General features: G+C 42.4%; 1 protein-coding gene across 3 annotated transcripts in view; it reads right to left on the reverse strand.

Moving 5' to 3' along the window:
- Positions 1-4,629: 4,629 nt before the first annotated feature.
- The window catches only part of hcn1 (hyperpolarization activated cyclic nucleotide-gated potassium channel 1), a 54,859-nt gene continuing 37,710 nt past the window's right edge, over positions 4,630-21,778 (reverse strand). For all 3 annotated transcript variants that reach the window (XM_085926945.1, XM_085926944.1, XM_085926946.1), the window contains 5 exons: positions 21,509-21,727; positions 19,801-19,947; positions 17,142-17,382; positions 13,752-13,916; positions 4,630-6,879 (listed from right to left, as the gene is read on the reverse strand). In XM_085926945.1, the coding sequence (XP_085783071.1) occupies positions 5,795-6,879; positions 13,752-13,916; positions 17,142-17,382; positions 19,801-19,947; positions 21,509-21,727 (1,857 nt within the window). In that variant the 3' untranslated portion in view covers positions 4,630-5,794. The remainder of the gene's footprint in view (positions 6,880-13,751; positions 13,917-17,141; positions 17,383-19,800; positions 19,948-21,508; positions 21,728-21,778) is intronic.

Genomic DNA, 21,778 nt, shown 5'->3' on the forward strand with positions numbered 1-21,778 from the left:
CACAAGCGTGTTCGAGGGTCAATAGATAACGAGAAGCCCACGACCCCCGTGCGGAGGTCAGCGGAGATGTCGGGGCCTTGGCACGCGAAGTTAAACGCGACGTGAAGGCGAGATGCCGGATGGAAAGGTCAAGGTTGCTGGTGGCGCATCTGGCTACCGCTACTGCACGCACGCCAACCACAAAACCAACAAGTGAGAAATGTTTTGTTTTGAACACATTACATTGATATTATCATCTTTTCATTTGTTAAAATCTTGCTAATAAATTTTAATCGGTTTATGACATTCACATTTGTATGTATTGTTTTTTTTATGATTTATTCATGAGATACATTTTTTTATGGCTTTTTTAAATCCGTATTTTTAAACCTAAATTTGATTGTCATTTAAAGAAAGATAATGGCATGGTGGGGCGCTAGATAGATTCATGAACGTATGCACTCATTTTTTTTTTTAATTGATTGTTTTGAAAATAGGTTGTAGGAGAAAAAAAACTGTAAAACGTCTGAAATAAAAAAAAAAATGAAGCGTGCCCAAATGATCACCTTGTGGCAGGTGACGAGCACTACTATAAGGTGGGCGTGGCCTTCATGCAACAATGGAGGAAGGTCAATCAATTTGGGATATATCCCTTCTGATGAAATTCAAAGCAAATTGACTCTTTGCTGGTCGTGCCGTTGCACGTTTGCACATAATTGCAAACTAACATGCATCATGTGTCCTTGTTGCCAAGTCAATGATGCGCCCTCACGGCAAGGACACCAGACACACGCGATGGCCGACCATGCGAGGTAACGAGCTCTCAAAGAAAATTGAATCTAAGGGATACCATCGCAATGAGGGAAATTTAGTGGCCCTCCCAAGGTTGGACAAGGTGAAGACAACAACTACTACAGGGAATTATCAGGACCTGATGAGCAAAGACCTCCAGCTCTCATCGACTTCATGCAGCCATTAATTAAGAGCGCAAAAGAAAGGAAATTTGACTTCAGAAATCAATACAGTGAAGGATCACAGCGGAAAAAAAATTCAAAAATTAAAAACAGAAACGATCAATGCTATAGAATGAAGGTAACACATATAATACTATTGACATACTAAGATGGTCAGAGTCAAGACTTTGGATCTAACCTTGTTCCTTTGCCAGGTAGACAAGACATCTCTTTAGGCGACTTCATGTACACCACCTGGCAACAGTGTCAGAAATGAAAGAGATTAGGATGAATTTACATTTTTAATTTAAATGGACAAAAAGAATAGATTCGAAATGCACAAGCTTTAAGTTGTGTTCTTCGAAGTCTGCCAAACAGCTTACCTCAGTGCTTTCCCATGCAGATGGAGAACCAACAGAGCACCGGCACCATGTGGTTATCCCCGACGGCACTGCCAAACTTGCTCTCAACATATGCCTTCCTGGTGAGGCTCAGCCGCCTCGGGCACAAATTGTTCCGGACCTCGCGGCTCCTTTAACTAGCTGCAATTCTAGAGGGAATCAGAGTGGACTTTGCGTGTCGTTTTGCGAACCCGGACAGGGCTCGAGGGAGTGTCCCAAGAGGGTGTATGCTAGCAGGCTAAGAGCCATATGGACAACTGTAGAGAAAGCTGTGTAACTCTTTGCCAGTGTTGTTCACATGTAATGTAGTTCTAAAGATCGTATCCTTACCTAAGGCTTAATGGTGGATCAACGCAGCATCGGCATCAAGGTCAAATACTAAGTAGTGTCCAAAGAGGCATTCGATTGTCACTTGGAAATAGCCAAATTGATTTAAAAATCATCAGACTTCCATGGCAGCCTTTTTTTTAGTTTTGTGGTAGGAGTTGTTGACAATTTTTGGGTGGGTCTACTCATATTTGCCATGCCTAGCAAAATTCTGTGACTTTTGGGGATGAATTATTGAAAAACTGCAAGGGGCCAATGTAAGTAGAAAGACAGAACAAGTCCAAAGTCTTTTAGGCGTGTAATGAATCTTCCATGGTTGAAAGTCTTTCAAATGGTGCCCAATTAAGGACTTAATGGTTATCACTGTTTTGTTAGGTTTGCAACTTTAATTAGGTCCCATTAACCATGTTTAGACATGCTTGATTAAAGACGATTTCTGCAGGCTAAAAATAAGTGCAATTTTGAACAGAAAACAAAGAGACGGATAATAACCAGCTGATAATAATGTGTTTGTTTGCTGCTATTGTGTCTAAATTCCAAAAGATAGATTGTTTTCGTATCAAAAGGCTCCTTGGATGTAATTGCTAAGCTGGTCATTGGGAAAGAAACGATCCCTCTGTGACAAAAACAAAATGTCGGGAAAAGTGAGGCATGCTTTAAGAATTCATTTCCCGTGTATACAATTACTTTTCATTAAGGCCCCGTTGTTGTTGTTGTGATAAGGCGGCAGCCGCAAAGCAACGGCACGGTTCCAAAGCCAGCCTTGGGAGATTTATTCCAGACAAGTTTGCGTTGTTTGCTGTTGATACTCGCCACAATGAAAGCAAGGCGTTGACCTGCAAGAGAGGGAATATGTCTTTGAGGCAGGCAGCTTTACGATTTTAGTACTGGAACTTGAAAAGTAATGAACGGAAATCCCCTCCCAAGTGGTATGTCCAATATTTCACTGGAAGTGCTGACTCTTTCAGATCCAGCTATAGATTTGATCCCGACTCACTAGCGTCCAAAAGACCATGACACGCCATCGCTTTTAAATGACAATATGTCGTTTATTTTCTATATCTTAAAGGTTTATTATTTACAAACAAAATAAAATCCAAAATCAAAGAAAAATCCAAAGGATTTTTTTGACAAACACTGTTTGTCTGCATATTGTTGTATAAGAAAGTTTACATTAATCTTTCTTTTCCTCCGCGAAGAAACTCAGTAAACCAAAGTGTGGCTCTCGTCCTCTGCGGAAATTCTTTTTGCATCTCTATTTTTCTTCCGCCTAATCCAAACAAACTGACGAACGACTAAAAAAAAAAAAAAGGAAAATTGAGAATATACATACAAACGTATGTGCTGGTTTGTTGAGGGTCTCTACGCTGCTAATGTGTAAGCTTGTTACGTTGCCATTAATGCCCCTCTGGTAACTGCGATCGGAACAGTGAGGAGGGTAAAAAAAAAAAAAGCACATAGTTGGGAAGCACTCCCCCTCCAAAAGGCAAGTATAAAAAATACGGCGAAAAAAAAAAAGAATAAAGCAACAGTCCTGCGATGTCATCACTCATTCCAATGTAACTATGGCAGATTCATGATTAAGTGCTCCAAGATGGAAATCTGCCACCCAAAAAATATTTCGCTTTCTTTTCAAAAAGTGCAATTTGTAAAACAATGACTTTTTTTTTTTTTTTGCTTTGGCCGGTTTCCTTACACAAAAATCAGTGACTAGCTACAAAAAAGAAAATGTAAGAAAGGTGCTCGGCATTAGTACATCTTGTCGTGCGTGATATTACTGCGTTAGGATTGTACCCCCCCCCAAAAAAAAAAACAACTCTACAGATAATAGCTTGAATGAGACAGAGATAACAACAAAAGTTGCCGTGAGACATTTGGCCGTCGTCGCAAACTCCTTTCTTGTCAAAACCAAAACAAGAATTAAAACACAGACGTACAACATGTAAAAGAGGAACATCAGGATGAACCAAAGAAGGGCGGAACATGGCTATTGTTTAGGCACAAATACGTAAGAATGTCCATGTGAAAAGTCGATGCTCACACAGACCATATCGAGACGGACGGACAATGAATATAATCAAACAACAACATTTAACGTCAACATTGTTTTTTGTTGTTGTGACCGTGCATGCTTTCATTGACAGCGGCGGTGAGATCATATCGGTACACTATCGACACAAACTGGTAGCCAAACGTTCATTCCCGGAAGGCCTCGGACACGCTTAACCGACCTATTTATGGAATGCACTGGAAGTCATAACATATCCTGGAAGCAAGAAAGACAGTCTTCCCGATCTGATGTGAACTGGAAGAGTCGTGGTCTGCTTGGAGTGTCTGTTTAGCGTATCCGAGCTCTCGGGAAGGATTCGGATGAGACGGGGAACCTTAATACAAACAGAAGCACTGGGCAACCTTTTTTTTGTTTTGTTTTCCTGAATCAGTTCAGAGGGTTTGCAAACGTTGCATCAAACCCTCAAGCTAGCGCCATTGACTCAAGTTCATCTTGTATTTTTACGTACTTGGTTGTCAAGTCTATTTCTGAAGTAACAGCTACGACTCTGACAATTGTGAATACGAATACAACGACATGGGGTTCCTTGGTTTACACTGGTTCTGTTGTACAAAACATCGAGGCTATTAACTGACACACATTGAGCTAGCTTGTGCAGCGGTGTAGGAATATGTTGTTGTTTTCCTTTTCATTGTTTCATAATTACAGTAGAGATGTATGTTTTTTTCATACAAATTAACTGGAAGCTTATAATACTACAAAAATATGAATTTAAATGTACTAAGAACAAAATTAAATTTCGCAAAATGGATGATATAACCCAGACCAAGTGAGAAAAAAAAAAAAATATATATATAATATGATATATATATATATATATATAATATGATATATATATATATATAATATGATATATATATATATATCATCATTCGATATATATATATCATTAGCACTGTGCATTTCTTTGCATTAAGGTTCGTTTGTCTGCTTTGTTGGTTGCAGGTGGGTTAGCTAGGTTTCCCGACAGAAGTAAGACATTTGTTTATGATAGAGAGAATGCACCACACAGTATCTGTAAATACTAGCTCTACAAAAATTATTTACAGCACACATATAGGTAATCTTTATGTCACAGTCTATTGCATAATGGTGATAATTCTTTAGTTTATAAATATTATAAATATACACAGAGTTTTCTTTTTTTTTTTCTCTTTCGGCGTTAGGTCACATTTCAACCATCCCAAATGAGGAATAGAAAACAAACGCACCCATCCGTCCTTCCGTCCATCTGTCACGCTCGTCTTAAAGCAGCATTTTCTGTTATTCATTCCTTTAACACTGTCGAGGTTACAAACACTATCCATACGGTGTTGATTTTTGAAAGTCCAGAAAATTCCTTCGTGTGAGCGTGTGCTATTTGTTCTTCTGTATTTTTTTTTTTTTTAAAGATGATTTGCAAGAGTTTACTTTGTACGTATGATTCCACAGTGGTGCTAATTGCTGCTTCTCTTCTTTGTTGTTGAAAAAGGAAGTCACAATCCGTAATGCATTCCAGATTTAAAAAAAACAAAACAGAAAAACCTTCAAATTTAAAAATAAAAAAATTCATACACTGTATATAATTTCATTATATTTCTCAGAAAGGAAGACTCATGTTTTTTTTTTTATACTACAGCTTTTTTTCAATTGCCATTGCGAAATATATTATAATTGGATTTCAGCACACAGTCACATGCTCTCACATTCTCCCATTTGTACCTTTTATACACACACACACACACACACACACACACACACACACACACACACACACACACACACACACGCACAAACACACACACACACACACACGCACAAACACACACACGCCCCCACACACACATACAGGCCATATACCAGATATGTGTATATTTTCATAGATATGGCATTAAAGAAAAAGAGATTATCTGTATAATATACATTCTTAAGTAGGGTGACAACGTGTCTAAAATATAATACAAGGGCTTCGTATGTACACGATTACAATGAGGTTATCTGAGAAGAGAAAACGCTGAAGTAGATTGGAGCTCCTCCGTGGTTAAAAAAAAATAAATCAAATCAAAAAGAAAGAATAAATGGGATCATAAATTAGATGCAAAGCGCATTTTGTCTTGCTCAGTCTCTGTACTGCTCAGGACAGAATCTCTCCGAGAGCCAGGGGATTCCCTGTGCTGGCCTGATGACGACGAGGCTGAGGCCGCTGCCGCCGCCGCCGCCGCTACTGCCGCCGATGTGGAGCGCACAGGTGGCAGGGCTCCTGACGACATCTGCCGGAACAAATTGACCCGCTGGGGAACTGTGGTGCGGATGCCGCTTTGAAGACTCAACCCTTGAATGCCCGCCGGCGCCACCGTTGCTGCGGGTGAAGTGATGGAGGCCAGCGAATCACCTGAGGCCTGATGAGCCCGAGGCCCGAGCGACACGTCGTGGGGAAGGGACGGCTGCGAGGCTGACAAGTGTCGCACGTCTCGACTCAAACTGCCCAACTGCAGAGCCTGCGTGCTCTTGTGGATGTCCCCTCGCTGGGGCGAAGGGACCTGCTGCTGCAGAGACGATTGCTGCTGCGTCCCGCTACCGCCTGAGCCCGGCACGGGCGGCTGCTGGCTAAGTTGCGGCTGCTGCCCGGCGAGGGACGACTGGCCCACAGGCTGCTGGATGAGCGACAGCTGGGACGCCGTGGGAGAGCCATACTGGAAGCTACGACTAGCTAGTGGCGTCTGTACCGGTGGACTACACATGGCGGCCGTGAAAGAGCACGGCGACATGATGGCCCCTTGGAGCGGCGTCTGCAGGTTGGCAGAGGACGAACCAAGGTGGGAAACGCTGGCAGCGGGGTAGAGAGCCGCAGCGGCCGCGGCCGGCAGCATGCGAGCGGCGGAAGCGTTAGCGATAGCTGAAGCACTGTAGGTCAATGGTACCGACGACTGCTGAAACTGACTCATCCCGAAGGCGGCGGAGAAGGGCGGCTGCGCTGGTGAGTTAATAATGGAATTGCCGGATATCGGTGTCGAGTTCATCCCGCTGAGCGACTGCTTGCGGTCTACCATCATCACCATCTCCCGGTCCTGGCGAATGATCTGCTTCAAGATTTCGTTTTCCTGCGTGTTGAAAACGCCGGCGTTCAGGTCCTTCTGGAATTTCTGCAGCAGCAATGAGTTCTTCTTCCCTGTTGGGGAGCAGTCGAAAGAGGTGAGCTGGCCTGGCTAAGGACGCGGATACCGAGAAGAATGGCAAATCAGGTCAAGATGCAGCTTGAAGACTTGACCAGTGGTGCCAAGTAAGCAAAGTACCGACACTTCTCATTCGATCTTAAGATCTGGATTGGTTTGAAGATTGAAATTGGTTTAGGTGGAAAAAAACGTGACAGCAGTAACATGGAAGAACTAGACCAGAAAGCGTCAAATTCGAAGAAGCAGGATAATTCCAAGAGAATTACTTGTTGTTGGCTACAAGAATGATTTTCGTGCTACCCTAAAAACTAACAGCAATCGTTCAAACGAATTGGTGAAGTCATCCAAACATATTCAAAAAGTCGTTTGTACGACTTTACTGGACGTATTGGCACAGTGTAAGCTAATTGCTAACCAATATAGTCCAACAACTTTCTCAAGACATTTGAACGCATCAGAGTTATGCAAACACTAGCTAGCTCTTGGCGCCATGACGTACCAAGTTTGTTGTGCCAAGCTATCAAAACAGATATTCTACTGTATAAGACTGGCTTTTACTTTTGTTTTTAAATACATAAAAAATTCCCCCGTTTTACTTCCTTCCATACTAAATCTCTTATCCTGACATAGTGTTTGTGAGACACAAGTATCTGTACTTGTATTTGAGAACAGAGTGTGAATACTTTCACCATGACTGGGCCTGCTAATTTCTACTGTCTTCAAGCTGCACCTTGTAAACATCAACTAAGCTCGGTTGTATGGAACGTGAGGTGTGAGGTACACTGATGATGATGATGGAGACTAGAGGGGTCTGAGAGGAAGGGGTGAAGGACACATAAGGAGACAAAGATTAGGTGTGGCGGTCCACTGGTGGAAAAGTGCTGACAAAACACGGAATACTGATGAGTCGCAGCCCCGCGTCACCACTCTGGACACTTTCCCTCCCAAAGACGACACGAAAGTCTAATTGAAAGTCACAATCTATTGAAACCACAAGGACTACTAACACAAGTCACCCAAGGACACCGAGAATATCCACTTTGCAAAACAAAGTAAAGGGAAAAAAAACCAAAGATCTATTCTACCACTCTTACCACAGAGTGCTTTTGAGGTGACGTACATATTTATGTATGAAACAGTTACGCATGGCCGAGTCGTGCTTCCAAGACTGCACAATTAAATTAGAACATTGCGTAATTCCTCTCAGAACTCGCCACAGTGGGTGTCATAGGGACCCGTTGAACCTCCTTGGGGCCTTATAAATACAATTGATTTAAATCGAAAACAGAGTAATTATGCGGAGTAAAGGGCATGTTGCACCCACGGGCCCAGTCAGCAATTCCCATTTTGGACATGTGTTGATGGATTATATTCCAAAAGTTTACCTGTTGTTAGAAATCCAACATTCTGATCAGAGTATAAAAGACTATTATTATTTTTTTAAAGCTGGAGTAACGTTTGGCTTGTAATGTCAGAGGTCGCCACAGTGAGTCACTCATGATTTGTGTGGCATAATTTGTACACCGAACGTTTCACCCTACTCAACACGAGTATTTTTTTAATCCAGGATATGAACTGGCACTGATTCGGAATTAAGATTTTATCGTAAAACCTCAATTGATTTTTCCTGTTGCAAAATTTACACTTCTGTGACACATCGGAAATTTAATCAGTCCGGCCTACTGTCAACGCAGCTGTTCTATGACTTCTTTAGAGCTTCAAAGGCTAACTGTTGTACGATTTACTTTTAAGACATGTCATGATGATGTAGTGACAGCGGCAGGCAACGCCAAAGCACGTATTTCTCGCGATCACCGCGGGCCTTGTGTATTGACAGCCTGTGACACAACGTCGCTAGCTAAAAAAGACAGAGTGGACGACAAGTGCGCTCAAGGCTTCAGCCTCAGTCACTCCATCATGAAGACTTGGTCCATCCTCAAGGGAATGAACACTTGGCCGCTTGAACGGCGTTTTTGTCCGCTCAAGGCCGCCGGTACGTTAACAAACTCGCGTCGGCTTTTTTGGAGGATTGATGTCACCTCTGTGGACTCTGTCACTACAGGCTACAGCTAGCACCACCGACTGCCAGTTGACTTACAATGCTCTTTGTATGGCAGTTTTAAAGGCGACAGGATTAAACTCTGCGGATTAGAAGAACAGTAAACATTTCATAACACTCACATGGCTGTTTTCACAACACAAAATATGGCGTCCAAAAGAGATCATTGGGATTTTTGGTCTGCTTCACTTGCTGAATCTTTGGCACTCTAAAATGGTTACAATTGGTAGAAAAGATTCTGACAAATTTTGAAATGATAAATCAAAACTTGATCAGAAAAACACAAACAAACAAAATAACAAAAATAACTATACCACAGTTGGTACCCTAAATTATGATAGAAAAGGAAGATGAGGGGGAGGAAACACCTTTTAAATAAATGTAATTAGCCCAATATACACAACACATTGCCAGCACTGCAAAACTAAGATAAAAATCACACAAAGAAAGAATAACATCAACATAGATAAACCCAAACAATTCAATAAAACATAACACCACAAATATGAATGCAGTTAAGAAACAATGAGAAAACCGATGAACACGTGCGAAAAAAACAAACTTAAGCATGAAAACAAACGTGACAAAAATCATGATCAATGTGCCTAAATAAAACTAATCCAAATAATATCAAAAAATGTCATTTTCATTCATAAGCATTCTTTTACGGTCAGGGTGGGAAACCTTTTTCCTAACAGGAGAGTCCTCTGGGGACGGCTTTGATTTAAAGCAAAATATTACCAAACAAAAGCAACGTAATAATGAGCATTCATAGGTATGTTTTGGCTTTTTATTTTTGGAATGCGTGGGCGGTTAGAATCAACTGCCCTTGCAAGCCGCAGACATACAAAAGGCTCCCCACCCTAGTTTTTAAAGACAACTCGCCGTTTATTCATTGTACAATGTGACAAACCACTCACTAATTGTCATGCTGCCTAAAATCATCTCCTTGTTTGTTTTTTGTCCCCAAAAATGTGACTGGTGATTCTTTTATGGTACTAAAGTTGGAATGTGTGGTTGAAACAAAGAAGCTGTATTCTACTCGCACAATCAAAAGCGAAAACTCAGTAATGTAATGTAAGTAATACAAGATGGTGGCGGGTTGCATTAGTAAAGATGTACTAATCTGCAGATTTGTAATCCAGGTGGTTATTTTGAAAAAAAAAAAAAAGGCATGTGAATGAGGCATGTTTGTCTTTCTTAATATTCGGGGGCTGGTGTGGATGGTTGGAATTATGTGTATGCATCCTAGTGCAAAAGAGGGAAAGGGAGGGGGACAAGAAGCTTTTGGAGGATGAATTTGGGGGCGGGTCCAACTAAGCCAGCCTCTACTGGTACACTATGTTTTTTTTTGTTTTTTTTTAATTAAGCCTCTGTTCAAATGTTGTAACTGGAATGAAGTGTTTACCTGGTGCCTACTCGTCGGCCAGGACACTCTTGAAAACGAGATGAGCTCGTCTCAAGACGGACTCCTGGTCAGGTGATTTTTAGATAGATAAAAGATCATGTCAAATTTGCAACATGTTACTTTTTTCTCTTTGTTTTCTTTTTTTCCTTAAATAAGAGCAAGGCAAGCATGTAACCAAATGCAGTTCATGTCTTAATATATCAAGAGAAAGTGAGAGGAACGATACAGTCATGACAACGCACGCGTCTTCCCTTGTATGAGACAAACTCCCCTGTTTGATGTTTGGTGGTGGGCGGGACAGGAAGCAAAGCCGCTCTGAGAGATGTCACTCAGAGTGGGCGGCTGTCTTTTTTTTTTTTTATAAATACATTTATGATAGGAAAAAGGGCAAATGCAGATTTTCACTCAGATTAAAGGGCATCCTGTTGCGAAAGGTTACACAGAGACAAATTTCGACGCCTTACTCCAAAGTGAAGACTGCAACCCTGTCTCCTTGGACTTACATCGTTATACAACAATAAAATGTACGTTACCAACATGCATGGCTGTTGATGACTTTCTAAAAACAATATGTATTTTCACCCTAATACAACAAAATATATATTACAATAGATACAGATTTTTTTTTAACGGCAAAATGATAACATATAACGTCAGTTTTAAAAAGTAAAAGCCAAAATCATATTTTGACAAGAGAATTGCCTGAAGCAATTGACGATGCTGCCAACCTGTGATAAAATCAATTACATCCTTAATTAAACAGATCGTTTCTACGCCTGAATTGAAATTATTAATGAATATAAGTTTTTTTTTTGTGCTTTCTTAAAAAAGATGACAGGCCATTAATCTAGGAGTGTGACGATAATTTAATGTCATGTTTCGTGAGATTAAATTATCGGTTTTGAACAGATACCAATCAGGCACGTCATGCGGTTGAAAAAATAATCGCCGTACCTCAAATAAACACCTTATTTTACACCCTCCCTTGAAACATGATTAGAAACAACTTAATAAAGGAATAAAAACAAAACTAGTATAAACTGCAGCATGCTTGGCAAGTTCTACGGAACGTGCCCAGCGTTTGTTGTACACGGACGTCATTCCGAGGAGAAAAGGTTGCCTTCATTACATGAAACACGCGTGTCGTCTTGGCTGAGTGCTGCTAATCAATGCGTGGTGTCGCACTGGAGCAGAGTGTCCTGACACGGTTACACTAACTCGGTGTAATAAGACCACCGTCGGGTGTATTGATGCGCCTGAAGGACGCACAAATACATGGATGTGACAGTGAAACAGGTAGAAAACACATGACAGCTCCACCGCTGACAACATAATAGGTACATTGCAAACTTCCCATTAGCACAGAAAAAAGACCGACCATTTCCCACCGATGGCTGTTGTTAAGAGTGAAATCACCGCGTGCTATTTTTGAAAAGCTACATATGACAATACACGGATACACAGTGTGCTTTGGTCGCTTGCGTGTAATTAGCCGAAAACAACGCGTATGGTCGGAAGAAGACGCCGGGCTCGGTTCCAGCGGCCCAGTCGAGCGGCGCCGTGGGGGAAAGCGGAGCCGCCGCACCTTTTCATGTTTGTGGGGTAAATATTCGCCAAAAAGGCAGCTCTACAACAAAATGGCTCTTTCTGTGGTGCATCTCAAGAAGTTATGGCTGAGAAAGTATTTGTCATATATTACAGTGGAACCTCTTAAGAATATAGAATACAATTTATTGAAATGTGGATTTACAGCACGTTGTAAATCAGTTTCTTCCGGTTTTTATAGTTTTACAGCGCCCATTTGTTACTTCAACAAGACCAGATGTATACAGGAATTGATTTCGTCCTTCCAGGTGGACAATTTAATGATGGTTATTAACTATTCCAACATTTGATTCTTTATTGCTTCATTGAGTGCGCTGTCATAATTCAAGCACTTCTTGACATAAGTGCTATTCTCTATTCTCTCTATTTAAGGTAATGAAGTCCAGATTATATCGCTTCCAGGTCTGCTTTGGACTTGTTTTATTAAAGCCATTAATCATTTCCACAACAGATTGTCAAAATCCAGATGTACATTTGATATTTTACAGGTGTGCAAGCTATTTTCTTATCTCTTTGATTAATTTTGATCTATTTTATTGCTCTATTCTCCGTGGTGTCATTAATCACTCAATAAATAACTTTTCGATACCGGATTATTGACCATAGGTAATAAAACACAGATTTTATTTATTGGTCATTTCATCTTTAATAGTGTTATTTTGTTATTTGGGAGGGTGTCAATAAATCACAAGTGATTTTTATTCTCTCCGACTTAAATTTGTATTCACCGAGCGTTTTTAATGGAATTTATTCAACCGATAATTATTTTGCCGTTTGAAATTCTGACAAGAGTTCTTCAAATCCAGAAGTACCTTGACAGTTGTATTCTTCAATGGGCTCAGGTTTCAAAATGAGAAAAAAAAGAGATTGCAAAGGCCAAGATGTACATTTTATTCCGTTTGGGTGGACATTTGTTGTTGTTTTATGACTCCCTGTCATTTCCTGTAGGACCATTTGTATTGTACTTGACCTTAAAGGTTCCACTGTAATGGCCAATCAACTGAAAAATGAATGCCCCTAATGGAATTGCATAATTGCCATATTTCTGTCATACATGTGCCCCTTTTAAAGTCATACCTTGTGTACTATTTCATGGCCAGGTTCTATAGAGGTATATTTGAAAGTAAAGAAGCACCGTTGTGGCTGAGTTTTTAACCGGATTATTCTGCAGCCTGAAGCGACTTCCTGTTTCCTGTCGCTGGCTTTGATTTAGTGTTTGCTTGATTTCGGGCAGGGGTGGGGAACCTTTTTCCTATTAGGGGCAATAAAGTCCTCCCAGGTCTGAACTAAATTTATTTTGGAAAAACATGATGCAACAATCAAGCATAGTTTGTATAATGATGTATTAAGCATTTTTTCTAGGTTCTATTTTAGGTTCCCCACCCCCGATTTAGGTCTTTCTATTCGGGGGGTAGGGTGCTGCTCATACCCAGGAGTGCAGATGAGTGGGAAGAGGGCCACACAACACATGCATGTGAGGTTAGCTTCCATCCACTCGCTGGCGTCCACCGAGGGTGGGCGGGGTCAACGTCTCCCCCCGACCCCCTCCGGGACGACGGCATGCTCTTCCTCCCCAGTTAATCCAACCATAAAGATTGGTTCTTTACAAGGATTAATGCTGGTTCCAACACGTGTGTTAATTCATCAGAACAAATGACAGCATAACAAGGCCATGCGGCACAAGATGGCGGACACGATGCTTTCATGGAGGGAAGACGGCAAACGTGTGACGACACGAGGGCACGATGACAGGCAAAATACAAGACAACAAACGGTCGGGACAGGAGAATCCTTACCGATGCGATCCAAGCGGTCGATGGCGACCGTTTCGAAGGCCCGCCGCATCATGGGGTACTCCTCCAAAACCTCGTTAAAGTGGTCCACAGACAGCGAGAAGAGGCGGCAGTAGGTGTCTGCCCGCACGCTGGCCGTCCGTCTACCTTTGGTGAGAAGGCAGATTTCTGCCGGACGACAGAAAGCAAACATATTAACAAACACAAAAAGCATGACAGAAAATATATTTGAATGCTTCTGCGCTGTGATGCTGACCTAATGTTTATTCATCTGGTGAACCAAAATAAAACCTTCACCTTAAAGTATTTTCCGATAAAGTTTTCAAATTTAAATAATAAAGCTACCTGTTTGTACGACTAAGCAGACAACCAGCTTACTAGTAGTGAGAAGTTACTCTGTGCTACGCTTTAATTGGCCAGTCTTTTTTTTTTTTGCAGGCTGCGGCTTAACTAAACAACCGTGGCACATTAGCATGTAGATGAACCGTCAACGTGACGTTACAAAAGGAGACGGCGAGTGTAAATAAACTCTGTCACTTGCGCAACGCTGAGACCATTTATCATCCGCCGCACGGCTAATGGCCTCTCAATGCAATGCAGTCGGGTCCTGTCAGGCATCACGCCGCATCGCTGCATTGCACCACCCGAGCTGCCTCTCTTTAGTCTTACCTACACGACATGAAAGGAATGAACCGCTTTTCTTTAGCGCATCTACTCACCCAATACCATATGTCAGCACGGCTATATAATTTGTCATTTATTCACCGGGCAAATTGTAAATGAGTATTGATGCAAGTGTCGATACATTTCACTTTGGACAAGAGTGAGAAAAACTGCATGGCTAAGCTAAGCACATTTATTGTAATACGTTTTATCCATGCAATCAGAAAATAAATAGAAAGCTATCAGTGCTTGGATTTACATTTATATGTGGTATTGGAAGTATTTTGCATATTATTGTGTAAAAAAAAAAAAAGTTTCCCCTGAATGCTTTGTATTCATTCATTCCTTCACCCTCCTTTGTCTTCCATGGGTACATTAAGCATGTAAAACAATTCCTAGGATTTAAAGTTCAATTAGTTTCTGTTCGATACGCCCTGACAAGCTTTAGCCACGTTTCGTTCCCGTATCTGAGACTTTTTCCTTTGTCTCAATTCAATCTTTATTACCAGAGTTGTGCTGTGATCTTTGGCGGGATCGTGTCGTGAAAAGAGAGCAGGGTGTGTGTGTGACATGTTGGAGCAACACCCTCACGCTGGGGCTGTGAACGGTGAGTGAGCGCATAGACGCCAATGTAACGGCAACAAGGCAAGAGAAGCCAATGTCGTTATTTTGAAGACGTGATGCTTGAGAAAATTATTATAAAACTTCCTTTTAAATTTGGATTTTTAATTGTAAATGTGTATTTACTAATGGAATGAACCATCGCAGGAATCACAAAAATAATCTCACCATTTATAATTGTTGCAGTGATATAATATATTAAAAAAAAAACATGAAGGAGACAATCATCAACATTATGAACATTCATTGCCATTATTGTAGGGGCCATGAGCGATTTCCCTTTCGCTCACGATGCCTCTGTGCTCGGCCTGTGCGTCATTGGCCATGGTCGCTTTGTGACCTACTGTACTCCTTCATGTCCAGCTCATTAGTATGCTAATGGTGTCCTTTGGCTGCTTTTTGTTCCTTGCGCATCCTCCTCCCTTGGCTTTCTGTCTCAGCAGACTATTTCTCGCCCTTGCCGCAGCGGCGACACCGCATAAATCATCAATGGAAAAAGAAGAAGGTGCCTGGCTTCATTGGGCCAGCTGTTCCTGACCGAGCGAGCGAGCGAGCGAGCGACCAGGGGCTCGCTCATCCACACACACATGCGGGTGGCATGAGCAGCTGGGCAACAGGGCAACAGCTGGCTAGCTACAGGCAGAACACGGCAAAACACAGGATTGTGCTCTTATCCTTTTTGACAAACACTCATATAAACTCCCATTCTAATGAAGTTGGGATAAAAACAGAACGCAGTGATTTGCAAATCCTTCAATTGAATATACGACGATATATTTCATGTTCGAACGGATCCTTTTCTTTCAGAGTTTTTTACGAAAACATCTGAACAAAATATGGTGTTCTTTAAAGTTTGGTCCTTGGGGTACTACTGCTGAAAACATGTCACAATACTTTACTAAAATAATTATTGGTGGAAAAAAATGCATAATGTACAGGAAAGAATTGGCGCCAAGCTATGTTAAAAAGAGGCCTGAAATGTGGCAAATATGCTGACGTCTAAGGATGATTTGTCTGAATGAGCTGTTCTCCACACGGACACCCAATAAAAAGCCCCACAGCTCGGCACAGCGACACATGAACAGACACTTCCTGACAGCGCCCTCCTTAGTTTTCAACACACTGCTGCAAACAAAAAAAGACCAAATTTCACCCTTTGATTCTCGCCTGCGAGACATAAATCGCGCCATAGCGGAAGTATTCTTAGAATCCTCCGCCCGTCTCTATAGTGCCTGTCGACCTCGGTATAAAATATGCAAGGCGCGTCTTAAAATAGGAAACTTTGCCGTCACGCTGAGATGACACGGATTTTGTCAGAGTAAACAAGAGACGGCGAGGTTGCGGCTGACATTTAAAACATGGAGGGTATCCACGCTGAGATGTGGAGAGAACAAAAAAAGAACAGCACAGAGGAGCCTTGTTATTTATCCACAGAAGGAAAGTCCAATCGGCTTTTGTCAGTGCCAAGACAGGAGCATATAGAAGCGGGGGGAGGTGGAGGGGGCTACAGTTCATGCAATGTGTATCTGTGTGCGAGAGTGGAGAGGGGAGGTATCATCCTCTGTGTCCTCGGGGATGCCTGATCCACGCCTTGGCCCCCTCCGGCGCCCAGATGAGCGCTTACGTAACGGCGGAGGGGCTGACGAGCGGCCAACGCTGCCTAATGAGTCTCCCCGTTAATTTGACTTCAAGAGGCATCCAACGCGCCGCCTCGGGCCTAACTCGACGTGCGTCACTATGTACACTAACTGTATCATGTTCGGGGAGCAAGCCAGTGCAGTGAAGTTAATGTAGAGATGATGGATGACTTCAAGTCGTTCCTTTAAGCAAAAGAACTATTAATAAAGTGTGGGGCCTGACTTCAAGAAGACAAATGGACCCTGGAACCAGTTAATAATATTTACCTTGATTACTGACCCTATAGGTGTGTACGTACGTATAGAATACTTTTATGACATCGTAAGGGTTCTAGCTGTTTACTTGAACCAGCCATTTATTTTAAAGGCAATGCTATAAGATGAGCTTGAAGTGTTTTGCAATTCTAAAGTTTTGGAATTATAAAGTTGTTGGGCGGACTATAAATTGAAAATCGTACATCCTTGGTCTTACCTCCAAAGTAGGACCCGTCAGTCAGCTTCATCTCCTTGTTGAACTTGGTGATGACGCTGGCGACACCGTGCTGGATGAAGTACATTTTCTTGCCAACGGTGCCCTCGCGAATGATGTAATCATTGGGCTGGAAGACTTCAAACTTCAGCTTGCTTAGCATCCCCGTCACAAAATTGGGGTCGGCGTTTGCAAACAGCGGCATGGTGGCCACCAGCTTGCGGCAGTTGAAGTTGACAATTTCCTGGCGGGAAAGGAAAAACAGGGACATGCGGCAAATGAGATCCTGAGAGAGATCTTCTTGGGAAGTAAAAAAATAAATAAATAAATACTTGGAAAAGCGCTTGCCGCTCCAGCTGCTATTATCAAGCGGCACAAAATGAACTGGACGCATATTGCTGCTTTATCCCTGCAATCTCTAAAGCACTACATTTTGGCGCTGCTGACAGATCTTGATGAGTTCTGCCCTATCCCGGACCTCCAGGCCCAGCTGGAGATTAGGTGTTTGTTTTCGGTTTACCCTCAACGGGGCACCAATTGAAAGCTGTTCAGCACATGTGGTACGGCCAACTCCGTCACCTCGCTTTTGCCACACTTGCGGCGTAATGGGACATTAAAAGAGCTATGCAACCTCTGGGGCTAACTACACAAGGGCTAGCCGCGTGCCGGGGGCGATGACCTCAATCACGGAGCAGAACTAACTAATCGGATGGTAAGCGCTTTTTATGCTTCAAGGAGGCCCCTTGGCGGCGAACAATCTTTGCGTACACAATACCTATTTAAAGATTTGTCACATGCCAAGGGAATTGGACAGTCATGTTATATAATACGCTCAACATAATAGTCAAAAATTAATACGCCACTCAGCTGAAGATAGGGCTGTTGAATCTGCTACGTTGGTGTCTTTTACTTGGCCTGTGCAAAATTGCGATTAATTGGTCATAAGGATCAATTTGTAATATTGTTTGTAAAGGCAAAATAGTGCGCTAATTGGCTACAACCGGCTGAAGTAGGATCGAGGCAAGATTAAAAAGCAAAACGTTACGAATACTCAAGTAATATTTTTCCCATAAAAAGTATGAAAAAAATATCCTATTGCTCCTAAGTCACACATTTAAAAACAATATTATTCAAATCATTTTACAATAGAGTATCTTTGGGAATAGCTGTCAATCAAGTACTGGTGGTCTTCTATTGTTTTCCAATTGCTATCAACACTGAGTATTATACAGATACTAAGTGCTTGTGAGCAAGCAGAAATACAAAATCTAAATAATACAAAATAAATCTATCCTGACATTAACACAGCATTTTCTCACGCTTATTCATAATATTGGTATCTTTGCTGTTTTGATGCTTCCCAGGTGGTCACACTTTGCAGGAGCCAGCAATGTCGGCGGTGGCTTTAATCTTGCGATAAAACAACATGCCAGATTCCCCGCATAGTCTGTTGAGTGGAGTGGATCCTCACTCCCACTATGACCCCCACGCTTCCTTCCAAATTTGGCTGGGAAGGCGAGGTGCCAACAACAGTCAGGTGGCCGTCAGCCAACGATCCTGACTCCGCTCTTGGATGTTACTGTGGGAAGTCTGGATTAGATGTACTTCAACGAGGCGAAGAGAATCCTCACCGCCAAAATTTCCTGCCAGGAAAGTTCAAACTGGGCACGTCCATAAAATTAAGTATTTTGCGATGAAATGATGACGTGAGTGCTAGCGTGACTCAGTTCGTCTTTACTCGCCAACCCCATCGGGCAGATTTTATTGCGTGATGCTGTCACCAGGCAGATTTTGCCTACTCTGCATAGTAGACAAAAAGCCTGTAAGGATTTTCCGCATTGTAGGTAATAACCATAAATCCCCTGCGCGTCCTTCCTCCGCCGCAAGTGTCTGGGATGTGCGGCATTCGACCCTGCCAGCCAGCCAGCGCGCTTAATGGGTCTGCATGGGAGACAGTCACGAATGCCACGCTCGCATGCGTTTTATGATGCTCCTCGCCCATATCTGCCCAGTGTAATTACTCATCTAATCCTGTGGATATGAGGAGTCGCAAAGGAGGAAACTGATCAATGGCTTCGCCATCAATTCCGATATGGCCGATGCGTACACGATTCTGATTGTCTTCGATCTTTGCCCGTGTTCAAGTGAAACAAGTGCGCTGTCGTTAGCGTTAAACTTTCTGTTCCGTTGTTTGCCCTGGTTTTAAAATCAATGCCGAAGAAATTCCACAATGTTTATCGAGGGGTAACATTTTGGGCAAAATTAAATGCACGTATGTCAAAACTCAAATTACTCACAATTTTCCGTGGACTATCTGGTGTACCGACTATCAGAATCATTTTTTTTCTAATATTTGTGTGCTCTCTGTAATGCAACAAGATGGCGCCAAAGCCCCGAACAACGGGAAAGTAGTAATGGGTGTCGAGGGAATATGGTGACGTGATTCATCATGTTTGAGTGACAATGTTTAGCTAAGTTTAGCCTGGGTTGTCAGGGAGAGTCCTCAATACATGTATAAGTTTTGTAATTGGAAGACCCTAAAACAAAACGCTGGACGTTCTATGTCTATGACTTTTTTACGTAATTGTGACAAGCATGGCTTCCAAATTATACATTATTGAGAGTGCATCCCTGATATTCAGTCTTTTTTTTTTTTTCTCACCTCTTTGAGCGGGTCATTGAGTTCGCTGAGGATGTTGTCCTCGTCGAAGATCTTGCCCTGGTAGCGATGTTCATAGTAGTCGTGTATTTTTTGCCGCATGTCCGCCGGAAGCTTGTGGAAGGACATGTATTGCTCCACTTGTTTGTACTAAAGACAGAAAGTAGACACATATGAGTTTCAGTCCTTCCTGTCTTTGGATTCTGCTCCCATAACTGGTGCTCACTTCCCGCCCACCAAAGGCCATTGGCAGTTCAGTTGTTCGCATAACTAACTTTCAATTCAGGCCATGGTTTTTAGAGTGGTTCACATAATTGACTTTGGATTAAGGTCATTGCTAATGCAGTTGTTGGTGAAGCACAGGTTAGGGGAATTAGCAAGCATGACACAAGCAAGCCTGGCCCTCGACATGAAACTGGCATAGGATGCAAAGAGACTCACAAGGCGTCTCTCATTGATTCCTCTCTCCCTGCTGCAGACATTTGATAAGAGCTCAGGTCATTGTTTATTAGATGGGGAGAGGGTGAATTTATTTGGAATGTGGCTCAGGTTGTCCATCTAGACTGGAATGGCCACGGTGGAACACCAAGTCATGGGGGGGAAAAGAAAAAAGCAATGTGCATGGCATTTCTAAGCCCCAAGATGCTAGTTTATAATTTCAATTCTGAAGATGATTCATATTAATATGCCACAACTGGACAGTGAAGACAGCCTTCACAGCCCCTCTAAAAGTGTCAAAGCCCAGAATGAGATGTCAGGATGAAGCAGATTTATTGGAGAACAGATGCACTGTACATTTACGCTGAGTAAAAGGCATGTCGCTGATTCAGTGACTTTGAGTGTTTGCTGTGGGCGACCTGCTGTCATTAATATTCACTAGAATGCACTGTGCCACTGACGTGTGAACCGATGAGCAAGTGCATTTCCACACTGATGTTAACATTGATGCTAAGCCAAGACACAATGTCAACATTATTATATCAGCGGTATGTGAAAGTATACAAAATATTATGACCATTCAGCGATTAGCAGGCTAGCTTGCAGTGTTTACGTATATGCGCTATGTTGTATGTTAGGTCAACAAACGGCTTTTTGCGTAATCTCTAAAAGGGTCAATGCGGTCCTTTTTTTTTTTTTTTTTTTACATTTCTTTGTAATTCAATCATAATCTTACATCCATACACAACAATAATCCCTGTACGACTGATCTACGTATGTACATTGAGCGGCGTAGCTTTTACGGGGTTGCCGGGGTTATGCGATTGTTGCGTGCGAGCGCAAAGCGCGCATCCGGAACATCCGCGTGTTCTGGGAAAAGCCAGATGGTAGCTTTTGGCTGGAATTCTAGATAATCATCCACTGTATGCACATCATCATAAAATGAGGACAAACATGAAATAATCGTGAATATCAATCTGTCAATCGATCACGCATTTAATGATCCATCCGTATAACCAACCACCACTGTAGAACTCCTTTATTGTTGCAGAAATTAGTTTTGATGGGGTGGGAAATGAATGAATAATACTTTAAGAGCATCTCAGCTTTAATTAGCATTAGCTTTATGGCGCTAATGTGATTATGTACATCAAAGGGGGCCGAGAGGGATTAGCGCAAAGTTATGTTAAGTCAGTAAACAGGATCGAGGTGAAAGCGCTCGTCAAATCGGGCAATTTGGAATCATTTGACCCCGGGATGACTTCCCGTTTACCTTCTCTTGATACTGTCGTCGCGAGGAGTCCAGCGACTGGATGAGGGCGGTGGCGTGGCCCACGAACATGGCGTAGCACGTGGCGCCCACGATCATGCTCAGCATGGTGATCCAAAGGTCCGACATGCTCACCGGTGCCCGGGCGCCGTAGCCGATGCACAGCATGTGGCTCATGGCTTTGAAGAGGGCGTACGAGTACTGCTTGCCCCAGGACACGTTCTGCCGGGACGGGGAAGGAGAGAGAGAGAGAAGGACGAAGTGGAAGCAAAG

Source organism: Syngnathus leptorhynchus, chromosome 12, assembly GCF_054491065.1.
Source record: "Syngnathus leptorhynchus isolate UIUO chromosome 12, UIUO_Slep, whole genome shotgun sequence".
Classification (NCBI taxonomy): domain Eukaryota; kingdom Metazoa; phylum Chordata; class Actinopteri; order Syngnathiformes; family Syngnathidae; genus Syngnathus; species Syngnathus leptorhynchus.